We start from the raw sequence: 26,199 nt of genomic DNA, 5'->3' as shown, positions 1-26,199 counted from the left end.
AAATTAAAGGTCTGCTCTCTGATGTGTTGCTGTTCCAGACTGTCTGCAGACATCACTGTATGAGTTACACTATTCTGACATCATTTTGCAAGTTCAGTGCCCACAGCACATGCCTGTACTATAACATGGTCTTGACAGGACCTCACATTTCCACCCTAGTAAATCCTAAATGGTTTCCAGAAGTGCTATGTAGAAAATACCCAGGAAGCATGCTGGGTAAGCAATTCAGATGATCACATGCTCTGGGATTCTTGCTGTCTCTGAAGAACTTCCATATGTCCAGTCTGTAACTCTAAGCAGAGCAAAAAGAAGAAAAATTTAGTCTGACACACTTTCCTCTGATCTCCAGCACTGTCACAACCATTGTTTCAGAGTTAGTTACCTGATGCCAGGGCAGCCAGATCCAGAAAGAACTGCAGACCAAGAACTTCCAAGGAAACTGCTTGGAAAAGAAGAGACAACATGTAGAAGGTTTAAGGTTATGAACAGCAAGTAATACTGGCAAGAGTCAGATGATAGACAAGGTCTGCCATGATGGTGACATACTGAGAATCTGGGATCCTGGGCGAAGTCTAGATCTGATACAGGTCTGGAGCAGCAGCATGATGGCCTCACATAGGTGTAAACCAATAGTTCCTAACCTGGTCAACACTCCCAGAACAAACAGCAGTATCAAGATAACTCCTGAGCTGCTGCTGTAGCTCAAAGCAACATAGCAAAGGAATGGGAGTTACCAACATCTGGAACCTACAGGAGGGAAGGGAAATGCCCTCTAGCTTCCTAGAGATGGGGCCTGTTGTGGTTACAGAAGTAGGTTTCTATATTTTCTGCTTAAGTCTGGATTGTGGCGGACAGACTGGCCACCTCATGATGCTATTTGTCAGTGAGAGAAGGACAGGAAAGAAGACACCAGAGAGAAATTTAATTCAAGTGTGTGCAAATACCATCCTTGGGGGCTAAAGCAGGATTTTCCCTCTCAGATTCCACATCTTAGAGCATCCACATACTTATTGGAGCCTTATCCTTCTTAAAGATATATATTTTATATATTTATTATTTTATCCATGATATATTCAATATATAATAAATATATAATATAATAATAAATAATATTATATTTATATAAAAATATAATCCAGGGATAATATTTTTGCCTGGAGAACTGAGAATATATTTTCTCCAGATACAGAGCATCCAATATTCTCTTAATCCCTCCCCACAAAAGCCAAACAGCACAAGTACACCCCAGCCAATTGTATTATTAAGAGCTTAGAAGACAGAAACCAGAAAGTTAATACCTGAGAAGAATGTATGGCTAGGGTTACACTGCCTACATAGAAAGTAACTCCCCATGTTTGGCAGAAGAAATTCTTGCCACAAGGCAAAAAATGGTGTGTGCTCTACCAACGCATGCCTGCTAGAAACTGTTTATAAATGGCTAAAGCATACTTAGTAGCTTTACTAGCAACGTTTTACTAATAGCTTTTGTTCACTAATAGCACCGTTTTTGCTAAGGACCTTTTGCCAGCTTACAAGTATCTGAAGACTTCCACGGCAGTAGATTTTATGCTGGCAAGTTTTCAGTATCAACCTGGTTTAAAATGTCATTCAGAAATCCTGGCTGCTAACCGAGGTTTATTCTTTGTAATAAAAGGCCAAGGCTAGAGCCAAGAGTCTCAGAGGCTAACGGGTTAGAGCCAGACCATGAATAATTGAGGGTATTTTCTCCATTTATGGCATTGAGTGGCAGCAACTGGCTGTGAAAAAGCATTTGTGGGAATCCCAGGGTCATCTGGCTTTTCACCAATGAGCCCCTGTGGCTGTTGTTCCTCACCTTCCCCAACCAAGTCACACAGTCTGATGACACCATTTGCAGCCTGCCTTGCAGACAGAAATCAGATGTTTTCTGAAGTCGACCAAATTCAGCCTCAATTCGTAAGCAAAGCCAGCAGGGACCAGCCACACCACCACATGTGGGAGAGTTACAGAGGAAAGAACAACTCTCACACATTACATTTGAGTATGCGCCATGCAGAAACCATCACAAGAAAACAAGATGCACTGCAACCTACAGGCTTGCCCCTACCCACTCTAATGCAATTCCTCTTACCTTTGCAGAAGGAAAAAACAGCTCGTGGAAAGGATCGTGGCAGCTTTGACTTCCCTGTGATCACACGGAATGAGGAACATCACCAGTTCATTACTAGGGGCCTTGCTTAAGGCCACAGGGAGGTCACAGCTATGTTCTTGCAATATTAATTATTGGCCTGGGACAGCTATGTAACAGCTTATTGGTTATGCACAAAATGCTTCCATGTGCTGAGCTACTGCAGAGGCTGGCGCCGTGGGTTATGCTAGACAAACACTGAAGCTCCCAAGATGTCTGAGTGCTATTCTGATTTCTAGTTCCAGCGGCAAACTTTTACTCTGGAGATGATCTGGGATCCTGGCCCAAGAAGCAGCAGCAGGTTCCTTGTTCTCAGAACATCCGAGTACTTTCTTCCTGGAATCCTTTCTAGATCAGGTTTATAAGCACCAAATGCCCCTTGCTTCCTCCCAAGCTGACCACACAAAGGAAAGGAGGATGGAGGAAAACAGGAAAAAGATGGGGATGAGGAAAGGAGCAGAAGGAGAGGCTCCTCATACTGTTTTGAACTTCCAGAGCTACTTAGGGCAGAAACCCAACAAACAGGCAAACCCCAGATACAGCGGTGGAAGACATGCAACAAAATAACAGTGCGCTGCTCCCAAGAAATGGAAGGGAAAATTATCCCTAAAAATGCCAAGCACGCAGCACAAATCATTTACGAGGAGAATACATTTGTAATTACAAGTTATTGTAGCTACCCTGCTGCCAGGAGTAACAAGGAACAGAAGGAAGCGATCAATGTCATCATCTCATTCCCCAGGGACTAGCCGATAATGCGGCACCCGGGCTGGGTTTTCTTGGAGGAACACCTCCCTCCAGTGGCCAAATGCAAGTGGTTTCCACGGAGCTCAGCCAGCTGGGGACAAGCAGCAGTCCTCACCTTTCCTCCTTTCTCCTTCCACCTCCACATCAGGCTGAAGGAGAACCAGCAGTGCCCGTCCCCACCCAGCAGCCATCTGGGTTTGGCAGCTTTGCCATGAAGTGCAGCGCTCTAAATCGTGAGGCCCTGGGAAAGCATCGCCACCCGATTAAAGCAGGTTTATCTGGGAAACCAGCCAGAGAGAGGGGAGAACCCGTATGACCAAGAACCAGGCTCTCCTCAAGCGCAGCCCAGGACAGCCTAAAGGCACACGTTGTACTCACCGATCAGGACCATCATTGCACGCTGCTGTGGGTCCAGTCCAGGATCCATTTAAGCACCTCTCGCTCTGCACTCAGCTGGTCAGGGTAACCGAAGTCTTGATTTCGGACTGGTTGCTACCAGTATCTGCTGGCAGCACCTTCTCTATCTCTTCAAGCATGTATGAGGACAGGTCATGCTTATTACTTCCTAAAGCAACAGCTCCTGACTCCATCAGCACACTAACGTAGGTCCTTCTAAGGACAGCCATTTTAAATGGCCAGGAACACCACCACGGAGCAGGATCTGAAGGGATTTTCAGATCCAGCTCCTATTTGCTTCTCAATTGCTTAGCTGAGGGAAGTAAGATGATTCATACAGTTGCTCTATGTGCTTCTCAGGAGCTTTTCAAACAGTCAAGCCTAGTGTGTGGCTGCATAGCCTACAAAAATGGCAGCTTTCTTCCTCCTCACAGTGACTGGGCAGGGGCTAAGATTTTTTTGGTTTTTTTTAAATAGCAGCCTGGAGACAGGTATATAATGAAGGTGAGTTGGAAGAGGAAAAAGTGATCCAGCTAAGCTAGCAAGAGCTGCATGTACTGTGGGCATCGCAGCAAGCTTCTGTTTTGTCAGTCAAGTCCCTGTGGTTTATGACTTCAGATAGTGCAGACTGTACAGATTTGAAGTGACATCTTCAAACACAGAGATCATTTAGCTTAGGAAACAGCAGGTAATTCAAAAGACCTCCCACTCAGTCAGCTCACCCTACGACAGGTATATTTCACAAAACGAGGCAAAGTTTACTCTAGAATATAGCCTAGTAAAATTGCCACCTCCATCTACTGGTCAGTATCTCCACAGTCCACACTGACCTCACACATGGGCCTCAGAACAGCTTTTGACAGGCCCTTCACTACCTTGAACAAACAAGGTGTCAGTGATTTGTATGTAAAGTAGAAGGGGGTGGAGAGGAAGCAAGGAGAAACCACTGCAATGCACAAGTAATAGGCATATATATCTTTTTTTAGCAAAGTCTTTATTACAGAAATATTCACCTTCTAGACTTTTATATCTGTACATGCATTTCTTCCAGTAGGAAGATGTTGCCAAAACCAGACAAAAAACAAAAAGGAAACCCAGCACTGGCTCCTTTTTACTTGCTGCTCAGCATTGGCGTCTGTAACTGAACAAGAATCTTACAAATAAGAACACGTTAGAGAATAGACTGTGCTACAAAAGCTAGCAAGCTTTACTGCTAAGAAGGGTGCCTTCCGCTATAGCAAAGGTCAGCTTGAAGGATCTGTGCAGGAGCGTGCAGGTGTCTCAGAACAGGAAAGCCTTATCAGACCTCCATAAAAACCAGTTGCCCAGTCACATCTACTCTCCCTAATCACTGCTGTGTCCACAGATCAGGACAGAACAGGGATCCACTGCTGGAGCCCTGGTCCCCTATGCAAGCCTTTGTTCCCAGAAGGAAAACTGAGCAGGTAGTGAAGCCATCCCTTGGAACTGCTACTAGGATTATTTCTACAACTCCACCCCTGACAACAGACAGTCCTGGGACCACCTCTGTAAGGCAAAGGCTCTCTCACCAAGTACCTCGTATCAGGTCTCAGGCAAGGACCATCCACTTTGCTCTCATACAACTTCCTGCTGTCACGGTGATTCTGCAGGAAATCTGTTGTGCCCAAGCCACCTCTAAGACTGAGGATTTGCACAGAGATCCCTTATCCAAGAAGATGGGGCAGTTTTTCACATAAGTTTCCTACTTCTGCCCTACACCACCCCTTGCTGCTGGCTGAATAGAGCAAACAGCCCAGCCATTAAGTACAGAAACCACTCACCTGCACGACTGCAGAACCAGCTACTTATCTGCTGCAGCACTTGTACTTGAGACAGAGCTCAGGATGCAGTCAGGGCTCCAGTCCACAGTGGAGTCAGAAGCAGCTTATCTTTGCATCCAAACTACAGAACCTAACCTGGGCACTGGTAGCAGTGCTATCTCCAATATACAGCTACAGCAATCCAGTCAGATCCCTCCATATTCATAATTAAAACCCACAGCTAACAAATTTTACATTTGTAAAAGGGGCAGCGGAAGAATCAAGTGAATTGTAACCTCTATAAAAGTTGGCAACCCAAGAATGCAACCAGCAGAGACAGCCTGGGGCTGGGTCCACACTATGCAGCAGTCTCTGAAGTGCTTCCAAGCTGACAGGAGTCAGCGTAGCAGTGCTAGGGGGGAAGAGGAAAAGGTAAAGAGGCAAGTGGGAGAAACATGTAAGTGTTAAATCCAGAACCCAAGGGACCCATTCCAGAAGCAGCTGAGCACTACCACCACAATCTCCCATGCCACACTAAGAACACGTAGGCTTGGCTCCCTCCTGGCAGCTTCTCACCACACTTAAAGGGAAGAACTCTGCTGAAGACAATGTGTAGCTGACTCCAGAAGCAGGAGAAACAAGTATGAGGGTAGCACTCCATAGTTCAGATGACAGCCTAGGCTAGAAAATGCATAGTGGGAGCAGAATCAGGTTAACTGCAGCAAGGTAAGAGAAGGCCTATAAAGCATAACTAGTTACTGCCACAAGTCAGTGAAGTAGACAAAGCAACCAAAGCACTGGCGTCTCAACAGCCATCCTGGCTCATGGGACACAGATGGGACTTCTGGGGATAGGGGGAAAGATATGTGGGAGGAGAACGAGGTGGGAAAGGAGTTATTGTATGTTAGGCGCAGTGGGTTGTAGAATGGAGATACGGATAGTATTAACATGGAGCAGGCAGCAAAAGTATTGTCCCCTTGGGTTAAACAGTGTCTCATGTGATACGAGATAGTCAAGTTCTGCTCTTGAAGTAGAAACAATCCAGAGGCAGGATGCAAGTGGCTCAAGGGCCCTATTGCCAGAAAATCAGGCTGTATTGCAGCTCTAATAGTTCTTAGCAGAGTTGTGTCAGAAATGGGATGTCACAGGAATAATGGTCAATGGTTGGACAGTCTGGGTATGAGACAGGGATGTTCTGTTTGCTCCTTTCTCTGTGGTGCCGTAGCTCTGGAGTCAGCCAACTCAAGACTTGGGCACTTTGGTGTAGTCTTCGCTGTGTATGTTCTTGCAAAGTGAAATGGACAGTATCATCCCCAGCAGCTGGAATAAATAATGAGGAATGGGAACAAAAATCAGCAATCAGACAGATAAGGCAGGGAGAAAGGATGATGAAGCCATACAGCTGAACACAGTCAGTCCCCAATGCAAGGAAAACGCAATAATCAGGATGACAAAAATATTTTGCTGCAAAAACATGTGCCTTCACCTGGAATCTATGTTACAAGGCTTTTCAAGGCAACAAGTGGGATCTCACTAGTGGGGCATTGCTTGTCTCATTCTTCCTGGTTACGCACACAGTAAATTGCCAAGCATCAGATGCAACAGCAGGAATTGCAAGTAGACAGGGCTTTGTTAAACATTTAATCCAACCAATGAAAGCAGCAGTTCAAAGCTCCAGGCAGAGAGAACCAAGGGCTAGATCTGCACTGCCATTAAACCAGGTGTCTATTACTTGAAAAAATAGCTTTGCCTTTTAAAGAGTCTCCACGGTAAGACAGTATGGTTCACATCAGGGTGTGACTTACCTCTATAACAGCAACACCAGTGCAGACTCCAAGAATGACACCAAGGTTGTCCTTCAACCATTTCTCTACACCATCCATGCATCCCTGTGGAGAAAACAAGGTCACAAGAGAAAGAAGCACAAATCTAAGTATCTCAAGACTGGAAAATACGTAACACATCTCCATGTGCATGCAGGGATTATCCCCGTTACATGCCACACCAAGTTTCACAGACGCTTTAGCAGAAAAGGACAGGATCCCTTGTCCTCCCCCGTCCAAATTTCCACAGGTACTTTAAGCAATACTGATGTGAAGAAAGTCCTCTAAATAATTCCCAAAGGAACAAAGAGATGGTGACTTCAGTAGAAGCTTCACAGGGTCCAGACATACCCACTCACCTGCTCATGAACAGGCCACTCAGCAGACGTTGCAGTGCCATTGACAGAGCCGTCCAGATTACAAAAACCGCTATCTACCTGGAAGTCCTTGGAGCTATTGGAGCAGGAGCAGGGATACGCAGTCATGCTTTGGTTGATAAGAATCACATTATTTTCCCAGTCCTTTGCTCCAGTCCAGCCACAACAGGCGATCTAATAAGCAGAGAGAGATCATCACGGTCTTAAATTTTGCACTGGTAACATACCACATGTGAAAACTAACAGGCAGTGGAGGCAGAAAGTACAGGAGCTCTCCATGTAACAAAACCCATCAGGCCATAAAGTTTGCATGAATTAGTTATGTTAGATCATCACCCTGGTTACCAGATGATAACTTATGCACAGGGCTGTCCAGAAGATGGGGCATTACTTCCTAGCAAAGGATCACTCTGCCAACAAAACAAGAATTTAAGGACCACTTCTAGAAGACTTAGAAGAATAGTAGACTATAATATACACAGGTCATCCCTAAAGTTCTAGCACACCAGTTATGTCAGAATAAGACTCCTCCACCAGGCTGACTGCATGAGGCCTAGATACTCAGACTTCAGCAGGCCATACAGCTTGACATCGATTTTAGAGTAATTTTCATTAATCTTTGCAGATTAAATACTAGCAAAGCTCATCTCATCTCCAAGTAACAATGCTAGACAGAGGTAAAAGTGCAAAACAGATGTCACTAGTGGGTCAGCTGGAGGAGGGCGGTTGTCCTGTATGACACATTTGAGAGGATTATTTCAGTCCCTCCAGTTCATCATCAGCAGATTGATTTGGTGAGGGAGAAGCAAGGCAGGCAAGAAATTAATGTGTTGACAACATATGTATTCACAGACATCTCAAAAGGATTCCTACCTAATCTTCTAGTCTTCCTCTAGCAATGCCACTCACATAGGTTTAAACGTTGAGACTTTCTTTTTCTTTCAGTAGCACACATTTTTTGACCAGCCACAAAGCAGGAGCTTTCCGTTATCTAGTTCCCAACTGCAAGGTACTGCTGATTTGAGCTGTGGCCCCCGGGGGACAGCAGCAGCCACCACATGATGGCGTTGACATGCCGCCGAGCCCCAGCCAGTCCGGCTGCATTCCCACCCGCCCGACTGCAGTTGGGACTGGCTGGAAGATGGGATGAGAAAAATTTTCCATCTGAAGAAACATTTACATTCCTATACAGCCACGTGATAAAACTGCAATTGCTGGAGGGGAAAGCACATCGGGAAGTCCAGCAAAGACTAAGATCTTAAGAATGGATCCGTGTTTGCATTGTGGTACAGAGCAGAAAGGCTATCAAACCTGAGGTGGAAGTTTAGGGAAAGTCCCCCTCTGCTCAGAAAAGTAATGTTTCAGTCTGACGTAACAGACATGAGAAGTACAAACAGCTGAACACCCACGCCAGGATAAGCATTTGGTTTCCAAAGAAGTGTCGAAGACCCAGCCTCCAGAACAAACTACCTCTGCCTCCCAGAGGTTTGGACTTTTTACTCCAAGACTGGTCTACAGAGGACCCACCCCTTTTCAAATGCCAACTCTAGTGCATAAGGGGAATTACAGTCCTAACACTTGACTTCTTCACCTCTACAAAGATGCCTTCTTCTGTTTCCACATTAAAGAAAAGCTCAAGCAGGATCCTCTCTCCACAATAGACTGAGGCTTCTCTTCAGTCCACTACCAAGGAGATGCAACTACAGTGAAAAAACATAAATAAACCATTCTGTCTCCAAGGAGCAGCAATACTGCAGGTCAGTGTTTTGCAGACTGAAGAACAGATAGAAGAAAAATGCTATTACTTGTGCTTACTACGCATCAGTCCCATGCTGGGCATGTACTTAACCACAACAGCCAGCTAGCTCTCAAGCTTGTGGTTTGGCAGTAAACAGCTATCATGACTCCAGTGTGCCTGAACACTGACCTAGTTGCTCAAGCGCTGACCCTGAAGCTAAAACAGAAACCATGGGCAGCTGGATGGCTCCCAAGAACACTGACACTTGCAGAAGAGCCATCACAATAAGCAAGCAACATGCACCAAGTAGTAAGGCAGGCAGTGCTGCTGGCTTGCCTGGCAATAAGCTAGGGACCTTACTTGCTGCAAAAATAGTATGCACTGTGGCTTTCACACAGGCTAGTGTTCCGGAGGCCCTGCAGACAAGAAGTGCTGGAGAGGCATTTGATAGGCTACACATATTAGGCTATGCAGCCAATAGTAGCTAGTCCTAACAGCCAGTATGCAGGAATGGTTCAGGATCTTACCTAGTAATAGCAAGCAACACGGTTTTCTAGTCTGCAGGCACCCAGCCTCACAGACAACTTCGCAGATCAGCCAGATCAATGTGCTATAGTACTGCCTCTTGCAACACCCATTCCCCTGTCCTCAGCCTAGTTTTAAAGGCCATTGACTGCACTGACAAATAGCATCATCTGCCTCTTGCTGCACCCCATGACTCACCTGTGTTTGCACATAGTCCCATGCATCTTGTAAGTTCCTCTCATCCTCATTCAAAGGGTCATACTTTTCAATCAGACTTCCAACTATGTGGGACAGCTCTTCTTTCAGCTGGCAATGAAGAAAGGCAAGACAGATTAGTCAATTCCTTGTAGCCTTTTCTTTAGGGCTTAGGGTACATATACGCAGCTTCAGTCACTCAAAAAAAGCTAACTGCAAAAAGTAACAGGTACAGATAAGTTGATACATACAGACTCAGTCTTAAAGGGAAGGCAAGACTGCAGCTTTGCTATGCGCTATGCACTGCAACAGCCAAAGCATCGGTACTTCCAAGCAAGTCCTTGCCCAGGCACAGAGAAGAGCTACAAACCTGATAAGCAATAAGGAAACAGAACTGGGTATGGTTACCTTGGTAAGACAGAGGCTGAACAACTGCTGCTTGCCCCAGATGAGACAGAAGTGAAAAATAAGCGCAAGCTGAAAGACAACATTGCCTGAAGTACTCACAGGTAATATATTTCTAACTCTGCACTGTAAGCGAGACTCTGGTCCAGAATCTCAGTCACTGCAGTTCATCTTCACCACTCAGGGAAAGTATGAGTCACTCTGCTCCTCTATACAGCTAGGTTTTCTGACATACAGCAGTCTATATTAAGACAGGAAGTACTACAACTATCTAAACTGCTCATTAACAGTTATCACCAAGCTCAGGTGTATCAAATCATCCCTTCACCCCCATTCCTAATCCAGTGATACTTACACCTTTCAGTTTGATGAGAGGTGCAAGCTACCACCCAGACTCCTTCACCATCTTCCTCCCACCTCCTCCTGAAGCTCTTCTCAGCTAGCCCGTACATGACGACAGCTGTTACTGCTAAGGACAGACCCAGACCACAAGAAGTTGGAGAGAAGTGTCATTAGACTACTTGAGGGATGGGATAGAGTTACATCAGCCTGAGCACTAGGATGCACCCATCCCACGTCTTTTTTGTCTGTGATGCTACAGCATCTTTCCGATCAGTGGAAACTGTTTTATCCCTTTCTTTCTACCGTTAAGCATTGCAAGTGACCATGGCAAACCCAGGGACACACAGCAAGAGGAAGCAGTGTCTACTGTGTGTAACAGAGAAGCTTCTCTACATCAGCAACTCTTCTTCCTAGGAAAACTGCAGCTCAGCTCACTGGGACCAGCTGTATCAGTCCAGACAGATGGAAGCTGCACGATGTTTCTTCCACAATGTCTAGCTCTTCCCCTTTTAATTACCTTGCTTCCCCTTTTCCTTCCCTTCAAATCAAGGCAACCTGACCTGGTTCTCACTAATGAGATTGGCCTTGGCTGCTGTCATAAGCCTTATCAGTTACTGAACCTCCAAAGTTCCCACCCTCATCCCTTCCACATATTGCTGCTCCACAAGCAGAGGGAGGCAAAGAGAGCTGGGTTTGCTGTCCTACCCTGGGCCCATCTAGCCCCTTAGCTGTTAGTCCAGATGCAGCCTAATGTTACTTCTGCAAGAATCCCAGGCAATGCCTCTGATTTCCAGCCCAGGACCTCACCACAAGCAGAGACAGGGCCTGAACTAAATGTCCTCAATCACAACTGCACAGGGAAGCTCTATGCTTGCTCTTCTACTCTTACACAAGAACAGGCAAGTCTTAAAAACACCTCTGGTTTCAAGAAGTGAGGCATTTCAACTAAAGAAAAACTCAGGCATTCTTACGTGTTTCAGAAAGTAATTGGAGAAGGGGAGACTATTAAGCAAACAATAGCACAGCTCCGGAGAGCACACACACGGGCAGCTTGTTCACAGGTTTAACCGGCAGAGCAGCCCGAGGGGAAACACATGCACCTGCAGCTGATCACCTTTCTGAACTTGGCAGAAGAAAACTGGAAGAGCAACAAGCTAGAAAGGCATATTGAACACTTAGGCAGGCTTTCAACATCTTCACTCATTTAAGGCCTGTCAGAACTCAGTGCTGCGTGGAGGATGATTGCTCCAAGAAACGGCTACCCTTGCCTTCTGGGCTCCTGCTGCTTCCCAGCTCTAGCTAGCCTGGTGCCAGAAGTTGTGGTTGCCCCACCAACCCACAGCCATGGCATTCAAAGCCTAGGCACCAAAGCCACGGACCATTGCCAGAAAGCAGCAGGCTGTCAGTCCCCCCTTCACACAGGCTTACCGAACAGGGAGCTGGGGAAAGCAGAACACTAAAGGCAAGAGCACAGGTCTTTGATTCCAGCCTTGATCACAGAATGAATCATGTAGGCTTCTTCCACTGTTAGACACCATCGGTCATCTACCCTGCCCCTCTGTCTGAGGCTAAAGCTAGATTCTTCCCCCAGCATTTACTGGCATTTAGCCTGCACACGACAAAAATGCTCAAAACACCAGGAGGAAGCTCTCACCCCTTCCAGTCACTTCAGATTCTGAAACTAATGCATAGTCCATAACCCCAGACAAGTCACTGCATGCAATCACACAGGCCTGTTTTCTGCAAACAATAGCTAGCAAGCAGGGCAATTCCCAAGAGACCATAGCTCTCCTTTGCTCAAGACACTTAGAGCCAAGCTGCAGAGAACTGTATGAACTAGGCCAAGAGAGACCCTGCCCAGGTTCTCACACACTTAGGGGCTGGTGATCCACTAGATGTGGGCAAGTAATAAGATTCAACTCACAAAGCAGAATGCCATTTGCAACATTTGTGATGTTACTGTTCTGTCATCCCTAAAAATAACCCACCCCACAGTTTCAGTCATCAACAGATGCAGGGAAATGGATCCTCCCAGTAGTACTGGGCAACTCCAGTCTTAAGGGGCATTCCTCTAGCAATGCGCATGGCGGAGGCAAAGCAGCAGCCTTCCTGTCAGACTCAGCCTTTTACAGTTACACGAACTCTATTGCAGCATACCTCACATGTCAGGGGTGGGGAAGGATTTTGACACTGAAAAGGAACAGATATTCCAACAAAAAATAGTGAATCTGTTCTACTAATAAGAGAAGGGCAGGTAGAGAAGAATACAACAATAATCCTGTCATCCTGTCTACTCTCCTGCAGTGCAGAAATAAATACTTCAGTTACAAGAAGCAGAGGAATGAGTATCACCTTGCAACGTTCTGGATCCAAGATCCATTCCTCCACTCTTGTTATTCCTTGGTTTATATCTAACCAAGTTTCTGAAGTCAGAAAGAATGAACACAATAGGTATCTAGGGCCAGGATCTTGAACAGTTTTCAGTTTGCTTCACTGTGCTCTGAGCTGCCCTGGGATGATGTACATCAAGTGAAGCAGAGCGACATGCATAGCATCACTGAAGCGCAGCCACAAAGCCGGGGGCGGGGGGGGGGGGCTGGCCAAGACCTTCCTGTTTTTCTTAGTGCTCTAGGCAGATACTTCAGAGCATCCCTGAAATAGATGAGCTCTGGAAGAGCTTTTCCATCAGCTGGGGTGGGGTTTTTTTCTGCTGAGGACTCAACAGGAGCACCTGTTCAAAGCCCAGCTTCCCCTACGATTCTGCTGGATCTGTGTAAGTGATGACCTCAGCCATGCCAGCTCCGAGGGCTGTGCAGAATAACCTCCAGAACTTTATTTTCTCCCTGGTCTAACTGAGGTTCAAATGAACCTCAAAATGAAACTCAAAAGCTGGAGCTCTCTAGAGCAGAGTGACAGCGGGAGGAGAAATACCAAAGGCAGTATGAAATTTCATGGCCAAACAAGTCACACTTCCCCTTTGCAGGGAAATGCCCATCCCCACACCTCCTCCTCTGCATTATTCAGAGCTGTTTGTTGAGAATCAGCAGCTTGTTTAAAGCTGTAACTTTACACACCAGCTAGCCAACATTTCAGTTTCTCCTTCAGCTCCAGCCAGCCCAGACAGCAAGCTACATTCACACCACGTTTGGCAAGGAACCCAGTCAACAGCTGCTCATAGTCCCACAGACACTTGTACAAAGCTCGTATCAGCTATGCTGGGGTCAGGCACCTTTCCCCTGCCCTCAAACTTCACCACCAGGCCCCATCCATAACTTCTTCAACCACCTGCTTTCTGTAACCACCTAGCAGGAGGGTTGGTTTAGGGAAGCAAGCACAGCTGTGCAGCAGTACAGATATACAGTTAGTTATGTGGCAAGGGGCAGGGTTACCCACAACTGGTGCCAGGAACCTGCATATCAGGACAGAAACCAGCAACAATCCCACAGTTATAATTTGCTCCCAATGTGTGAATCTGGCTCCCAGTTTAGCTGTCAAATAGCTGGAGGCCTGACCGGGCACTGCCCTGGCCAGAGAACCTATAGCCAGGATGGGCTGTTGCAATGCACTTAAGTAGCTCAAATGTTACTCCCTTTACACTACCAAGCCTACTCGAAGCTCTAGAAGCACACACTGTGAAACTGCATTCCTGACAAAAAGATCCACTTCAAAATGTTAAACCACTTGGCTTTAAACTCAATCTGTAGTACAGAAACTGTCAGGCACTTGGGTTTGCTCTTGGTGAAAGGGGACAGCTCTTTCAAGGAGAGTTTTACATACAGATGCAAAAGGACTGAAAGGACGGAACATGATGACACAAGGAGGAGGCCAGTCAGAAAAGCAATCACTCAGGCTGGTAACCCCTCAAGGCACTAGTGAAAGCAACATGGTAGTAATCACTGCTACTACATGCCCAAATAGTAGTCTGTAGCAGGATCAAGAGGAGGTGTGGTGAAAAGCCTTTCAGGAATTTCTTTTTACTGTTCCCACTACCCAAAAATAAAGCCTGCATACCAAACACAGCTTCATAGTCCTTGAGAAGGTAGCACTACTGAGGCTGGCAGATACAGAAGCAACGAACTACAGCAAAACTGCTGAGCTGGGGTAGAGGAAAGAAGAATCCAGTTATGTCTGCTAACATTATAGCCTATTTTGGAAGAAAGAATTTCTATGTGTCTCCTGTTCCCCAAAACCAAGACCAAGGAAAATATGCATGGTAAGAAACACTTACTGTTTCTTTCTGGAAGTAGATGACCAGTCCAGCAGCAACCTGAGTTATGAGGATTACCATCAGGCAGGTGAAGTACTGGAAACAAAAGAGAACAGATGACCACTATCAGCCTTCAGAAAGGTCTGTACATAATAGCACAAAGTAGTAGTAAGATTTTATATGCAAGAGAAGTCACAACATTGAGACAACGCCTTTGCCTGCAGCCAAGCTCTGCTGTCGATGATGCTCTCCCCAGTAGAAAGCTTAAGTACAAGAATCTACATCAGGCCAGTGCACTTCAGTGCTTCTCCCATCACGCCAACAGGAAGACTTCAGGAGGGTGAGGGTTTACAAGCACCCTCTGCGTATGTTATTCCAACTGGGACTCCCTCTCAGACTCCCAACTCCATTCCTAGTCCACTCTGACCTCCATCTGCTGGACTCTGCCTACCCCAAGCCTCCATAGCAAGAATTACAAACCCAACTTTTTAAAAAAAATATTTTTAAAGTAAATTGCTTTTTTAAAAAAATGCTATTTGTTTGAGGATCTAAATTTAAGGTTCACCAGAAAACTGCTTTTAAGAGAAGTTTGACATCTGAGGTTACTTTTAAACAGTGGCAGCTACTACCATTACATTAATGTTCCTAGTATCAGGACACACAATGCGGCCATAATTTGTTACCTATACATATGTGCTCTGAATACAAAGTAGCAGGCTGAGGTGTAACAAGCTAGTGTCATCTCATCCATAACAGAAAATTTTCAATAGATTAACTATTTGACAGGAGGTGCTGACATAAAGGACATTCCTAGCAATCTCTCTCTCAACTCTTGCACTTTCCAGAGGCTGAACTTTGCAGCACAGCAGGACACTGTCACTCTTCCTCTTCTCTCTCACTGCCCTTGATACTTGCCTTTGCACCACTGAGAGCATGATGCCAATTGGGAAGTCAGGGTTAGAGGTGGGGGCAAGGTACCGGGTCACCTGCAGCAATCTCTCCTCAGTTGGCAGTCCTCAACCCACTGTCTGCAGAAAGTATCAGTGACATCCTCTCTCATTTTGCAGAGTTATTAGTTCACCATCAGTAATGTCTGAGGAACTGCTGCTGTGACCTGTTAACTGCTGGAGAATTTGATGTGTGCAAATTAAGAATTGGATTTAAGTTAACCTAGCAGAAATACCATCCCCAGGAGACCTGAGCCCCAGCTACAATTCAACAGATATTTTGCAGGAAAAGTATTAAAGGTTGGATCTAAAACATAGCATGAATTCTCTCACCAGACCCAAGAGACATCGAATTTCATTGACTGCTCCAAGACAGCCCAGGAACCCCATCAGCATGGTGAGAGCCCCAACACCAATGAGGATGTATGCACCAGTCTTCAGGGAGGGAGATGACATTTCTGTAGGGACCAGGAGAGGGAACAAAATCAGCTACTGACAGAAACTACATCTGCTCTCACCATTTAGAGAACTGCCTCCACATATAACAGTTTGTTGTCTTCTACAAAGGGACTGCACAGAGGTGTGCTGAACGTAGAGACAGAAGGCTGCTTCCGGGTGTCTTCTGATGAAGGAAGACTTTCAAAGCCAGTGGCAGGCCTCCATTACCTCAGAGCCTGGAAGACTCAAGGTTACTCCAAACAGATGAACCTTCTTTGGGGAAAGTTAGCTGCTTACTGGATTTTTAACTCTCATAAATGCACTCTGAGTGAGAGTAAGATAAAGTATGTTCTACTCCACAACTACTGCCTATTTACTTCAATTCCCTTCACTATCCTCAGGGAAGTTTTTTTCCAAGTCTTAAAAACCCTTTTTGTTCCAGCTTTTCACTTTAATGCACTATTCCTTGTTCCAGCCATTCTGTTTTTACTTAGCCACTTGCAGTCAACAGTGGGACACAAACTATGTGGAGTGAAACATGAAGCAAGAGCTACAGCTAGCATTAAGCAGAGATGATGTGACAGGTTACCTGACAAGGCAGTGTTGAATGGCTTGTAGCCAGGCACTCACTGCCGGCTGCTTCAGCACCTGTGTATGATGCCCTGCAAACAGATGCTATTCCAGGATCAAAACAGATATGCTCAAGTGAGCTACTTTTACATATCCTCCAAGTTATCTCCTGCTATTGTATCTGGTATGCTCTTGAACATTTAACAGTTTTTCAACCAAGTTTAGGAAGCATTCTCTCAGACAGACTTGCTGGTGCTGTCAGTCCTTTCCACTCAACATTTAGTACCGAGAGCCACAACAAGAACAAGCTCTTACATTCAGTTTGGTCACAGGACTATTTCTTGCAGAACAGGATTGGAGGGAGCAAACATTATAGCATAAAAGTCAAAGAGATACTCTGTCTAGAAATAGTAACCAGAAGCCTCATTTATCATCAAGAGACATTCCTAAGCCTGTGAGCTGCACAGCGTAGGGGAATTCTGAATGTCCAGCGGTTAATATAAATAATGTTCCTAGAGCTCAGCATTTAGTTTCCTGGACAGAAGTCCCAGGAGGCAAGCCTCCACCGAAGTCCTCCTGAAATAGGTTGAGAGAGTAACCAAATCCAGACTAATGCTCTCCCCCTTAACGTATACCTCCCCCCAGTTCTGATACTTGGTGCAGGTCACCAGCTTCTAAACTTTTCCCTACAACATGCCAAACAGAGGAAAAAGATCACTTATCAAAACATGAACCACAGCTGTTTGCCACACTGGTCACTTCAGACACTTCAGCCTTGATTAGCTTCCAGGCCAGACTCATGCTATGGAAAACAGGATCCTGCTGCTCCTTCCTCACCAGTCCCGACTCCTGCTGTGCAGGTTAGGTGCTCATACTGCAAAGCATTTACTGAAGTAGCAGACTTACAGGAGTGGCCTTCACAAGACTACACTATTCTCTCCTGCAGAATCTGCTCTGCCACCATGCAAGCATCCAAGTGCCCGGGTTGCAGCACCTCCACAGTACTAGAACGCATTTGCTTAGCTTCTCATTAGAAAGTAAAAGGTATTTCCAACTCAAAGGCCCTTTGGAGAAGCAACAGTGGCAGGGGGACAGAAGCCGTGCTAGCACTTCTCATCCGCAATATGTCTTGTCTTGCAAGAGAAGGCTCTGCTGGCAAGATGACTCCTGCTCTGTTTGCTGTTCCGTGTTTTCCCCTGCACTGGGCAGGCAGCCAAGCAAATACAACAGGCTCCTTTGGCAGTGGCTGGAGTGCCCTGCTGTGCCGAGCTCCCTCCCTGATGCCTGGGTTACTAAAGCAGAGGGAAAGAGGGGCAAGGCATGGGAAAGGAAGCAGGGGGCAGGGAGAAAGAGCTGATGCTGGAAATCTCCAGGAAGGAAGCTAAATACTTCAGTGCTCTGCTAGCAGAGATTCTGGGTAAAATGGGAAGCAGCAGAGCCAAGCTTAGGGACTTGGTACCTCCACCACTAGCAGTATCATCCATCTGCCGGGGGAACAGCTGCTGGCCCACTGGTACTTAACACACCTCAGACTGTAACGGGTGCTGCAAATAACCAGGCCCTGATAAACTCCATTTTGGCTTCGTGTATTAAAAGTGCATTTCTGCTCATGCCCTGACTTTACTAACCAGCACCCCTTGCTGTGCTTCTTGTCCTTCTAGTACTACAGTAGCAAGCCAGATGCCACAGCACAACAGAGCAGGCAGCAGTATCTGTCTGTACAGCATTAGTGCAGGTGTCACCTCCACTCAGCACCTTTCAAAGCCAGGCTGAAGTGTTCAGCAGGACCTCAGAGAGAAAGCCCTTTGCAGAATCAGTGTGGCTGGGAACACAGCTATGAATGCTACTACTGTTCATTCCCTGGAGCTGCAAGCAGAGTCAGAGTCAAGAATTCTGGAGGTAGTGGCAATGGGTAACCAGACCCACTGAAGCATAAAAATTGTTTAAACCCCCCCTCTAGAAAAAAGCACAAAGGAAGAAAAGCTTGTGAAAGATGGAGCTGAGCTACTCATTTGGTGAGAGTCCACTTACAGCCTTAAGAAGCCCAGGCTCTGCTAAGCCAGCTCAGTTTTTTGATTGTTGCAGAAAACAGAGCCTCTGTTAAGATTCAAGGCGATGTTCTTGGCTGACTTAAAGGGGAAGGAAGCTAGCCCCTCACACACGCAGTGACACAAAACATGTCTGATGGCCAGGCTAAATTTCATGAAATGTGTATAATCAAGTATGTTTTAGAAGTCAGAGCACTAAAGACTGTATGGATCCACACCTTCTGTCCCCCTCTCAGATCTGCATCCCCTACTGCTTAGCGACAAACATACTGGCTACTTTCAATGTACATAAAGCATCAATAAAACCAGGTACTTCCTTTGGCATTTAAAACAGTCAAACTGAAGTAGATCATTACAGAAAGCAGTGAGAGCACAGGGGACCCGAATAACAAAACTACACTAAGACATTGGGGGCCTTTGGGCACAATGACAGCAAGTAAGCTGCTGTGGAAACACAGAGCGTGCAGCGAAAATAGCATGAAATATTAGTCCCTATGTTTAAGATGAAGTATTCGGATTGTTGGGTGAAGAGGCAATGGTCTCACTCAGTCTGACCCTAGTGTTGCAATCCACAAGACTAGGAGAAATGCTGTGTCTCCAGGGTTGCTCCCTTTTACCCTGTCCCTGATAAGAGTTCCATCTTGCTATATACCATGTTACTGCTCTGGTCACAGACCATGCATAGAAGTACTGCCATCCACAGACTACACCATAGTCAAGCACTGCCCCAGGCTAGAGTCAATTCAGAAAGCAAAATAAGATGAAGAAACATGGTCTTACGTAGAACCGCAATGAAACTGGTTTTGTCGGCCAGAATCCATATTCCAAACCCCAGGATCACAGCACCCAGGATCTGAAAGAGTAAGAACAAGACACATATAGCTGGCTTATCAGTTTAGGCAAATAAGAAGAGGCAGTCACTGTTCTCCGTACTTCCAGAGTAAAAACAAATATTCTTTTGCTGTTCCCACCCATCTCCCCCATGGTACTCCTCCCAGAGTAAACAAGATTAGCATGACGCCAGGAAGAATGCCTCGGCCAACTGCACAGAAGCCCTAGGTTCTGCTTGGCAGTCCTTCACACAGTATTTTAGTAGTACATGAGGTTGTATGGGAGAACCACTGAACACAGTTTGAGGAAGAGACACCCTGCTGTTAGAATCTTGCTGTCAGAAGAGCAAAAGATAAGTACGCTGCTTCTGTGAAGAACCAACACATCTAGCATGTGATTTTAAAGATATTTTAATTATATTTTTTTTTAATAGAGAAATCCCTGACCCTATGGGACCAGGCTGGGAGCCAGCTGCCAAAGGATTAGATATCTGGCAGCAGGAACCTTCCCAGGAAGGAAATCTTCAGCTTGTCAGGCTCTGTTGTAATGTTACAGCTTCAACCCACAAATGCAAGAGACCAGCAGCATTCACTCTGCATGCAGGTTCTCCTAAGGGAAGTGCTTTTGTCCCTTCCAAAGCCAAGTTTAGGCATTTTGACTCGACCACTACTTTATTCCAGAACACCCCAGCCACTCAAACCAACACATCTTGCCACCAAGAGAGTCAAGCATTATGAAACACCAGCCACAGTCTCTGCCTTGATCACCACACAGTCAGATTTATCTAGGGCAAGGATTAGTAGAGCAATACACATACCCCTGTGAGGACTCAGCTGAATCCAGACATCGAATCAAGACGGTAAGACATACAGTTTCCCATCTCATTTTGAAAGAGGGGGGAAGAGCATGCTCTTTTTCAGCTTCCAGGTATCACCATGTTTTATACTACACTGTGAGGTGTTTGCATGTAAATGACCCCAGCTCCCAAATTAGGATGAGAACACCATTATACCCATAATAAAGTAGCTATGCGGAGAAGCCTACAAGTCTGCAGGTTTGATAAGAAGCTGAAATATGCTTCAGCCAGCCAGAAGTGGCAAAGGCTGGAAACCACTTGTGCAAAGATCTAAAACAGACTTTGGAGAAACAAGTGGAGGACAAGAAGCACAAAGTGAGATGCTTCCAGAGGACATGAACCGCAAGCAGTTCTTACACCAGCAGGATTTTGAGACAGGATGAAGTGAAATAGTAAATAAACCAATAGGGCTGAAAAAAAATCACAATTCTGTGCTTCATTAGAGAATGTTCTGACATTTGGGAGGCAAGGGAAATGACAAACCACCACCTGAAGCAAGCTGGCAGAGATGGTTGTATGGACAGGCATTGGCTCCACATTTTGAAAGTTTACACTATGCTTCAGCTCTTCATACAAAGAAGCTTTTCTGAGCAAAGATAAAGCAACAGTCTGAAATAAGCTGCTCGCAAGCTTCTCTGGCTTGGCAAAGGGCACAACATGCAGTTAGCTCTGGGGACAGGATTAGAAAGTCACCAAGCAAGTTCCCATCTACAAAGATAGATGAAGATGACTGACTCAGCTGCAGAAAGTATGTAGCTGTTCCATCACAGTAAAAAAGACAAAAGAAAGATTAAAAGAAAGACACAATGGCAGTAACAAAAGTTCCCCTTGCCTTATGTCCTAACATGCTGTACCGCAGCATTCAATCTGCTGATCAAACTAGAAAGGCCCCTTGAACATGCACCAGCCGCAGCGCCTAAAAAATTCCTCTCAAACTTGGTATTGCCAAGAACTGCTGAATTTACAGCTTAAGGCAGTCTCACATTTAAACTATAGTCTTAATAAAATATTTGTCTTAAAGATGCAAACTGGGCTGTATATGACATCTCTCTTGGCTCACTGACCCTGAAATGTCACCTAAGTTTCGCTGTTGCTGACAAAACACAGAACGGCTGCTGAGCTGAGTTTCTGGGAAGTTATTTGTTATGAGGTGCTCAGGCTATCCAAGGTCTGTTTTCACTCTGACCTTTGCTCTAGTCCACAACTCATGCATTTGCCAGGAGTTGCTGTGGAAAACACTAAAAGGGGACGGCAGGGAGAAAACACTGTATATATATATACAGTATATATACAACAGTATATTTACTTTTTACTTATTACTTATATATCCTAGCAGGATAGTATCTCTGCTCAGCATCCTCAGGAGTTTGCACAGCATAGCAAGGCTGCTTCTGCCACTGGCTTGGCTTCAGATCGTCCATAGAAGAAATCACATCTGCCTTCCATAGAACTTAATTCCTCTGCTCTGCTGCTTTAAACTCCTGAATTGGGGGACAGATGTCTCCCCTTCACCCTGAGGGTGGAGATTTCGCTCCCAATTTCAGCAAGATCCCCTTCTGCACCCAAGCCAGAAGGATGCAGCTCCCTCAAGGCAGGGCCAGCAGCTTCCCACAGCAGAGCCCAGTGAAGAGGGGCACAGAAGAACTAAGCTGCAACGCAGCTGACCGACCTTTCTGGAAAGAGCAGCTAGGGGTCCCAGCTGTCCTCCCCCAGCACTGCCTTCCTTCACACTCAGACCGCATGAGGGCAACTTAAGCCTGGCACAACAGAACGGCTCAAACTCCAGACTTTGTTTTAGGTAGTCATCTTCTGCTTCATTTACAGAAGGGTCAGAAGTAGGACAGACAGTTATATATTCTAAACAAATAGTTTCTAAAGACTGTTGAACTTGTCTCACAGAACTGTTTTCCCTTTAAGGAGAAGCATCTGTTGTTGCCTGTGTCCACTACCCAAGAAAGTAGGGATGTAAGAGCTTAGTTTCTCTAATCAAAACTTAACACTCCAAGCTTATGGGTTTGGTATCTTTTGTAGCAAGTAGGCAAGCAGTCCAAATAACCTTATTCCCTTTAATCAAAGCAGGTCAAACCCCTCCCTAAAGTAAGGCTCCAAGACTGCAAAATACCAAGTCCCTGAACTACTTCAGCTACAGCAAGGGACCTTCTCACAGACCTCGACCTGTAGAGCAGTACTATTTCAATAACTAACTTCTAAAAGAGTCACTAGCATCTCTCTAAAGGCTTAATTCATCAGCTACAAGCAAGGCTGGAGATCATACTTCAGACAGCAAGGGCTGGCCTGCACAGGCTGCAATCACAGAAGCTCAGCTCAAGGTCCAGAGCAGACACAGAGCTCCACCATCAGCATTAACATTCACATTTATGCAAGCACTCTATTCAAAACTCAGCAGCTCTGGGAAACGAGGTATGCAAAACCTGCCCGTGCTGGGAACTCACAGCAACTCAACAGAAGCAGTTTCTCTGCTAGATTAATACTGATCTACCACATTCTATAAGCTCAAGAATTCCCAACACACACTCTCATTCAGACCTTGAACAACGATAACGGAAAAAGCTTCTCATATCAACTAATTCCTATGGAAGCAAGCGAGTAATGGATACCACCTTCCCCAACATCTGGCACATGCAAAACCCTGTCATCAGCTGAGACAGAAACACACTCAAAATCTTCAATCTGGAGAAGTATCAAGCTCCCCACCAGAGCACTGTGGCTTCAGCGACCTCACCTCCATGGAGCAGCCTGAGGGGAAGACAGCACCCGTGCTGCATCTGCATGGTGGGTTTCGCAAAGAGCTCATTAAAGCAGCTTCTCCCTTTTGATCAGCATAGACCTCCTCACAGCCCACCTTAAAACCCGTACTCTCCAGGCCCAGCTTCGTGCATCAGATCAGCCTTCCCCGAGAGGGGAAGATCTGCTGTACCAGAGGAGCTGGTTTGGCGCAGGGTGTGCACGGGACAAAGAACAGCTGCTTTCCGTCACTTGCAACCCAGACAGGAGTGTTCAAGCCTCCCCAATACCTGCAGAGGGATTCAGTGCCTGCCATCCTCCCAGCCTTGTGAAATAAAGGAAGATGCTTTTCAGCACAGAGGTGGGTCAGTCCAACAAACAGCGCAGCAATCCCCACAGGCTGCCTGCCACTCATGCCTGGCTCAGCAGAGAGGGGAGAGGAGGGCAGCGTGGAATATAGATGCCACAATGACCACTGATAGCATCCAGCAAAACCAGCAAGTGTTGTAAGGCAGGCTGTTGTCTTTCCCCTTTCCTCCCATGCTAGGCTGGCTTTCTTGAACTTTTTTTGTACAGAGATTAACTAATGAACTTGGACCTAGGCCTGGGGATAAAGGAAGACTAGACAGTGCCCAGGTACTGGGCTCCAGCAAGACTGTTAATGTTGTTAAGACATTAAGTCTTCAATTTGTTAAGACAAGTTAACACTGCCTTAACAAATGCAGCTCTGCTTGCCAGGGTAGGCCAGTTACTTTTTAAGCAGCATGTAACTTAGCACCTCTTCAAGAGAGAAGATAGCCTATATGCTAATGTCTTCAGAGGAGTCCTGCGTTGGCAGGAGTCAGACCTGGACTCATCTGGATTTTTCCTATCCTTAAAGTGGACCGCATCATACTCTGAAAGATCCAGGGCACTTGAAAAAACTCTCCTCTTCCCTCCGTCCCAAAAATCTTCCCCATGGATGCTTTGAGCACCCCTGACTTTCAACTCATAGACCAGAACTAACTGCTCTTAGGATGGAAGCAAAAAGCAGAGAGGAAAGAGCCAGCAGAGTAAGCCAAGGGAAACCAGATCCAGATGTGCCTCAAGTTCAAGCCCATGTGCCAGCAGCACAGCCCAGTCATGCAGGAAGCAAGAGTGGAGCTGTGTGCAGGGACTGAGACTAGAAAGCGGTGTTCACCTTATGCTCCATTTCCCTCCCTGCCCTCCCAGCCTGCCCTTTTCTTCACCTTACACACCACACAAAGGGTAACAATATCAGACAGACTACCTTCTCGCTCATTTGTGGAAAGCTGAAAACTTACGCTTCCCTACTACACCATCCCATTGCAGGAGGGCAGCACCAACAGTACCATCACGGTCCACATGACACACAATACCTAAGCTTCACAAAAGGATGTGTGCAATAATGTATGCAGCCCTCCCAGACCCACTCTGATCCAAAAGGAGCTCACCTTTTGCTGAGCCTCACACGAACATAACTGCATCCAGTGGGCTGCCTCATTTCCCCACACAAGCCTGCCCCACTCTCCCCCACCTCCCAACTCCATTTCAATAGGGGAACTGGACTAATTCATCCTGTTAAAAATCAAAACCAGCCGTTGGGACTTGAACAAAATTTGAGTTACTCTTTGAAGCCTGCCCAGCCTATTTAGGAGGGCACTGCCATTACTTGGCAGGTTTTGTAGCTTTGCTACTCCAGATGTGGCAGAGAAAGCAGTTACTACTCTCCTTCCAGAAAGGACCCATAACTCCTGATTTCCTTTCCAACTGCAGGAAAGGAGCTGCGTGCATTGGAAACATCACGTGGGTACTGGGAGCAGAGCTGCTCAACATACCTGGGAGCCACAGAGCAGCTCTGACATCCCTCAGCTTCAGGGATTCTCTCCCTTCTCCCATAACTCTGGCAATTTTATTTAATGTACAAACTGGCCAACATCCAGAAAAAAACCTTTCCAGCTAATTTTAGTCCAGGCCTTCCTTTCTACTCTGCAGGTGCCCTCGATACTTACAAGGAACAGGAGATTGAAGAGGAAGAGGAAGTACTTGGTGACTTTTAGGCAGCCAGACCCCATCTTCTTTCACTTATGGGACCTAAGGGGAAAGCAGACAACCAGCTGTTAGTGATAGGTCCTCCAGGCAGTTTCAGAGCAACACCCTTCCCCTGTGCAGAGCTCTGGATCTCACAGCAGACGCACAGAAAGCACGTGATCCACAGACTACCCGCGTTGCCTATTCAGGGCAGCAAAACAGGACATCATCATCACTACACACAGCCACTGCTACCAAAACGTCCTTGAGAATGACAGAGGGCTATCAGCAATTACAGAAGGGGTTTAATCACAAATACACTACTAATTCCATCACTATTTATACAGACTTTGCATTAATAGTATCAACCAAAACACCAACTCTAGCTACCACTCCCAGCAGCAAAGAGGGATGCACTTATCTGAAGGAGCTCACAAGGCCAGTTCCCTCCCCCACAAAATCTCATTTCCTCATGACCCCTAAGCAGCTGAAGGAACACTGAAGACCAAGGCCAAGGGGTCAATATAAAAGGCAGCATCAAATCAAGCTTCCTGTGCACAACTCAGCACCCGATGCTTTGATATGCATGATGATCAGTGAGTCTGCTCCACGGTTATGAGCTACCAATTCAGCTGCAAGATCAAGACAAGCAAGATTTCAACCAGTCCCAGTTTCCAAAGCTGTAGGAGCACTGATAAAACAGGATGCCATTTTTTGTTGGTACCACCCACACAGACTACACACATCCATGGGGCGACTAGCAAGCAATACAGAGAGGGCAAGCAGCAAACTCCAGGGCAGGTCTTCACCACAGAGAAAAGGTACTTTACTGTATCTGAAGTTAACTCTGCTCAATTACCATGGCTGAAGCCTATGTAAAGCATGAGAAGAGATGACAAGGTTGCTCTTAACGCTGCAAATTAGGCAGTTTATCAGCAATGGATCCTCATTAGGTCTTTGTGCTGCAGGACCCGGGGAGTAAATAGATTTGTATTACTGTAGGCAACTTCAGTTCTCACTTGTCTGACAG

At 46.0% G+C, this 26,199-nt stretch overlaps 1 protein-coding gene across 3 annotated transcripts in view; it reads right to left on the bottom strand.

Annotated features, from left to right (window-relative positions):
- Positions 1-4,283: 4,283 nt before the first annotated feature.
- Positions 4,284-26,199, bottom strand: part of CD82 (CD82 molecule) — a 41,336-nt gene continuing 19,420 nt past the window's right edge. For all 3 annotated transcript variants that reach the window (XM_055797006.1, XM_055796992.1, XM_055796999.1), the window contains exons 2-9: positions 25,151-25,232; positions 19,487-19,559; positions 15,984-16,108; positions 14,725-14,799; positions 9,753-9,860; positions 7,274-7,465; positions 6,897-6,980; positions 4,284-6,411 (exon numbers count right to left, since the gene is read on the bottom strand). In XM_055797006.1, the coding sequence (XP_055652981.1) occupies positions 6,334-6,411; positions 6,897-6,980; positions 7,274-7,465; positions 9,753-9,860; positions 14,725-14,799; positions 15,984-16,108; positions 19,487-19,559; positions 25,151-25,213 (798 nt within the window). In that variant the 5' untranslated portion in view covers positions 25,214-25,232 and the 3' untranslated portion in view covers positions 4,284-6,333. The remainder of the gene's footprint in view (positions 6,412-6,896; positions 6,981-7,273; positions 7,466-9,752; positions 9,861-14,724; positions 14,800-15,983; positions 16,109-19,486; positions 19,560-25,150; positions 25,233-26,199) is intronic.

Source organism: Falco peregrinus, chromosome 1 (assembly GCF_023634155.1).
Source record: "Falco peregrinus isolate bFalPer1 chromosome 1, bFalPer1.pri, whole genome shotgun sequence".
NCBI classification, from domain to species: domain Eukaryota; kingdom Metazoa; phylum Chordata; class Aves; order Falconiformes; family Falconidae; genus Falco; species Falco peregrinus.
Note: the sequence above shows the minus strand (reverse complement) of the source record. Positions and strands in the feature narration are given on the sequence as shown.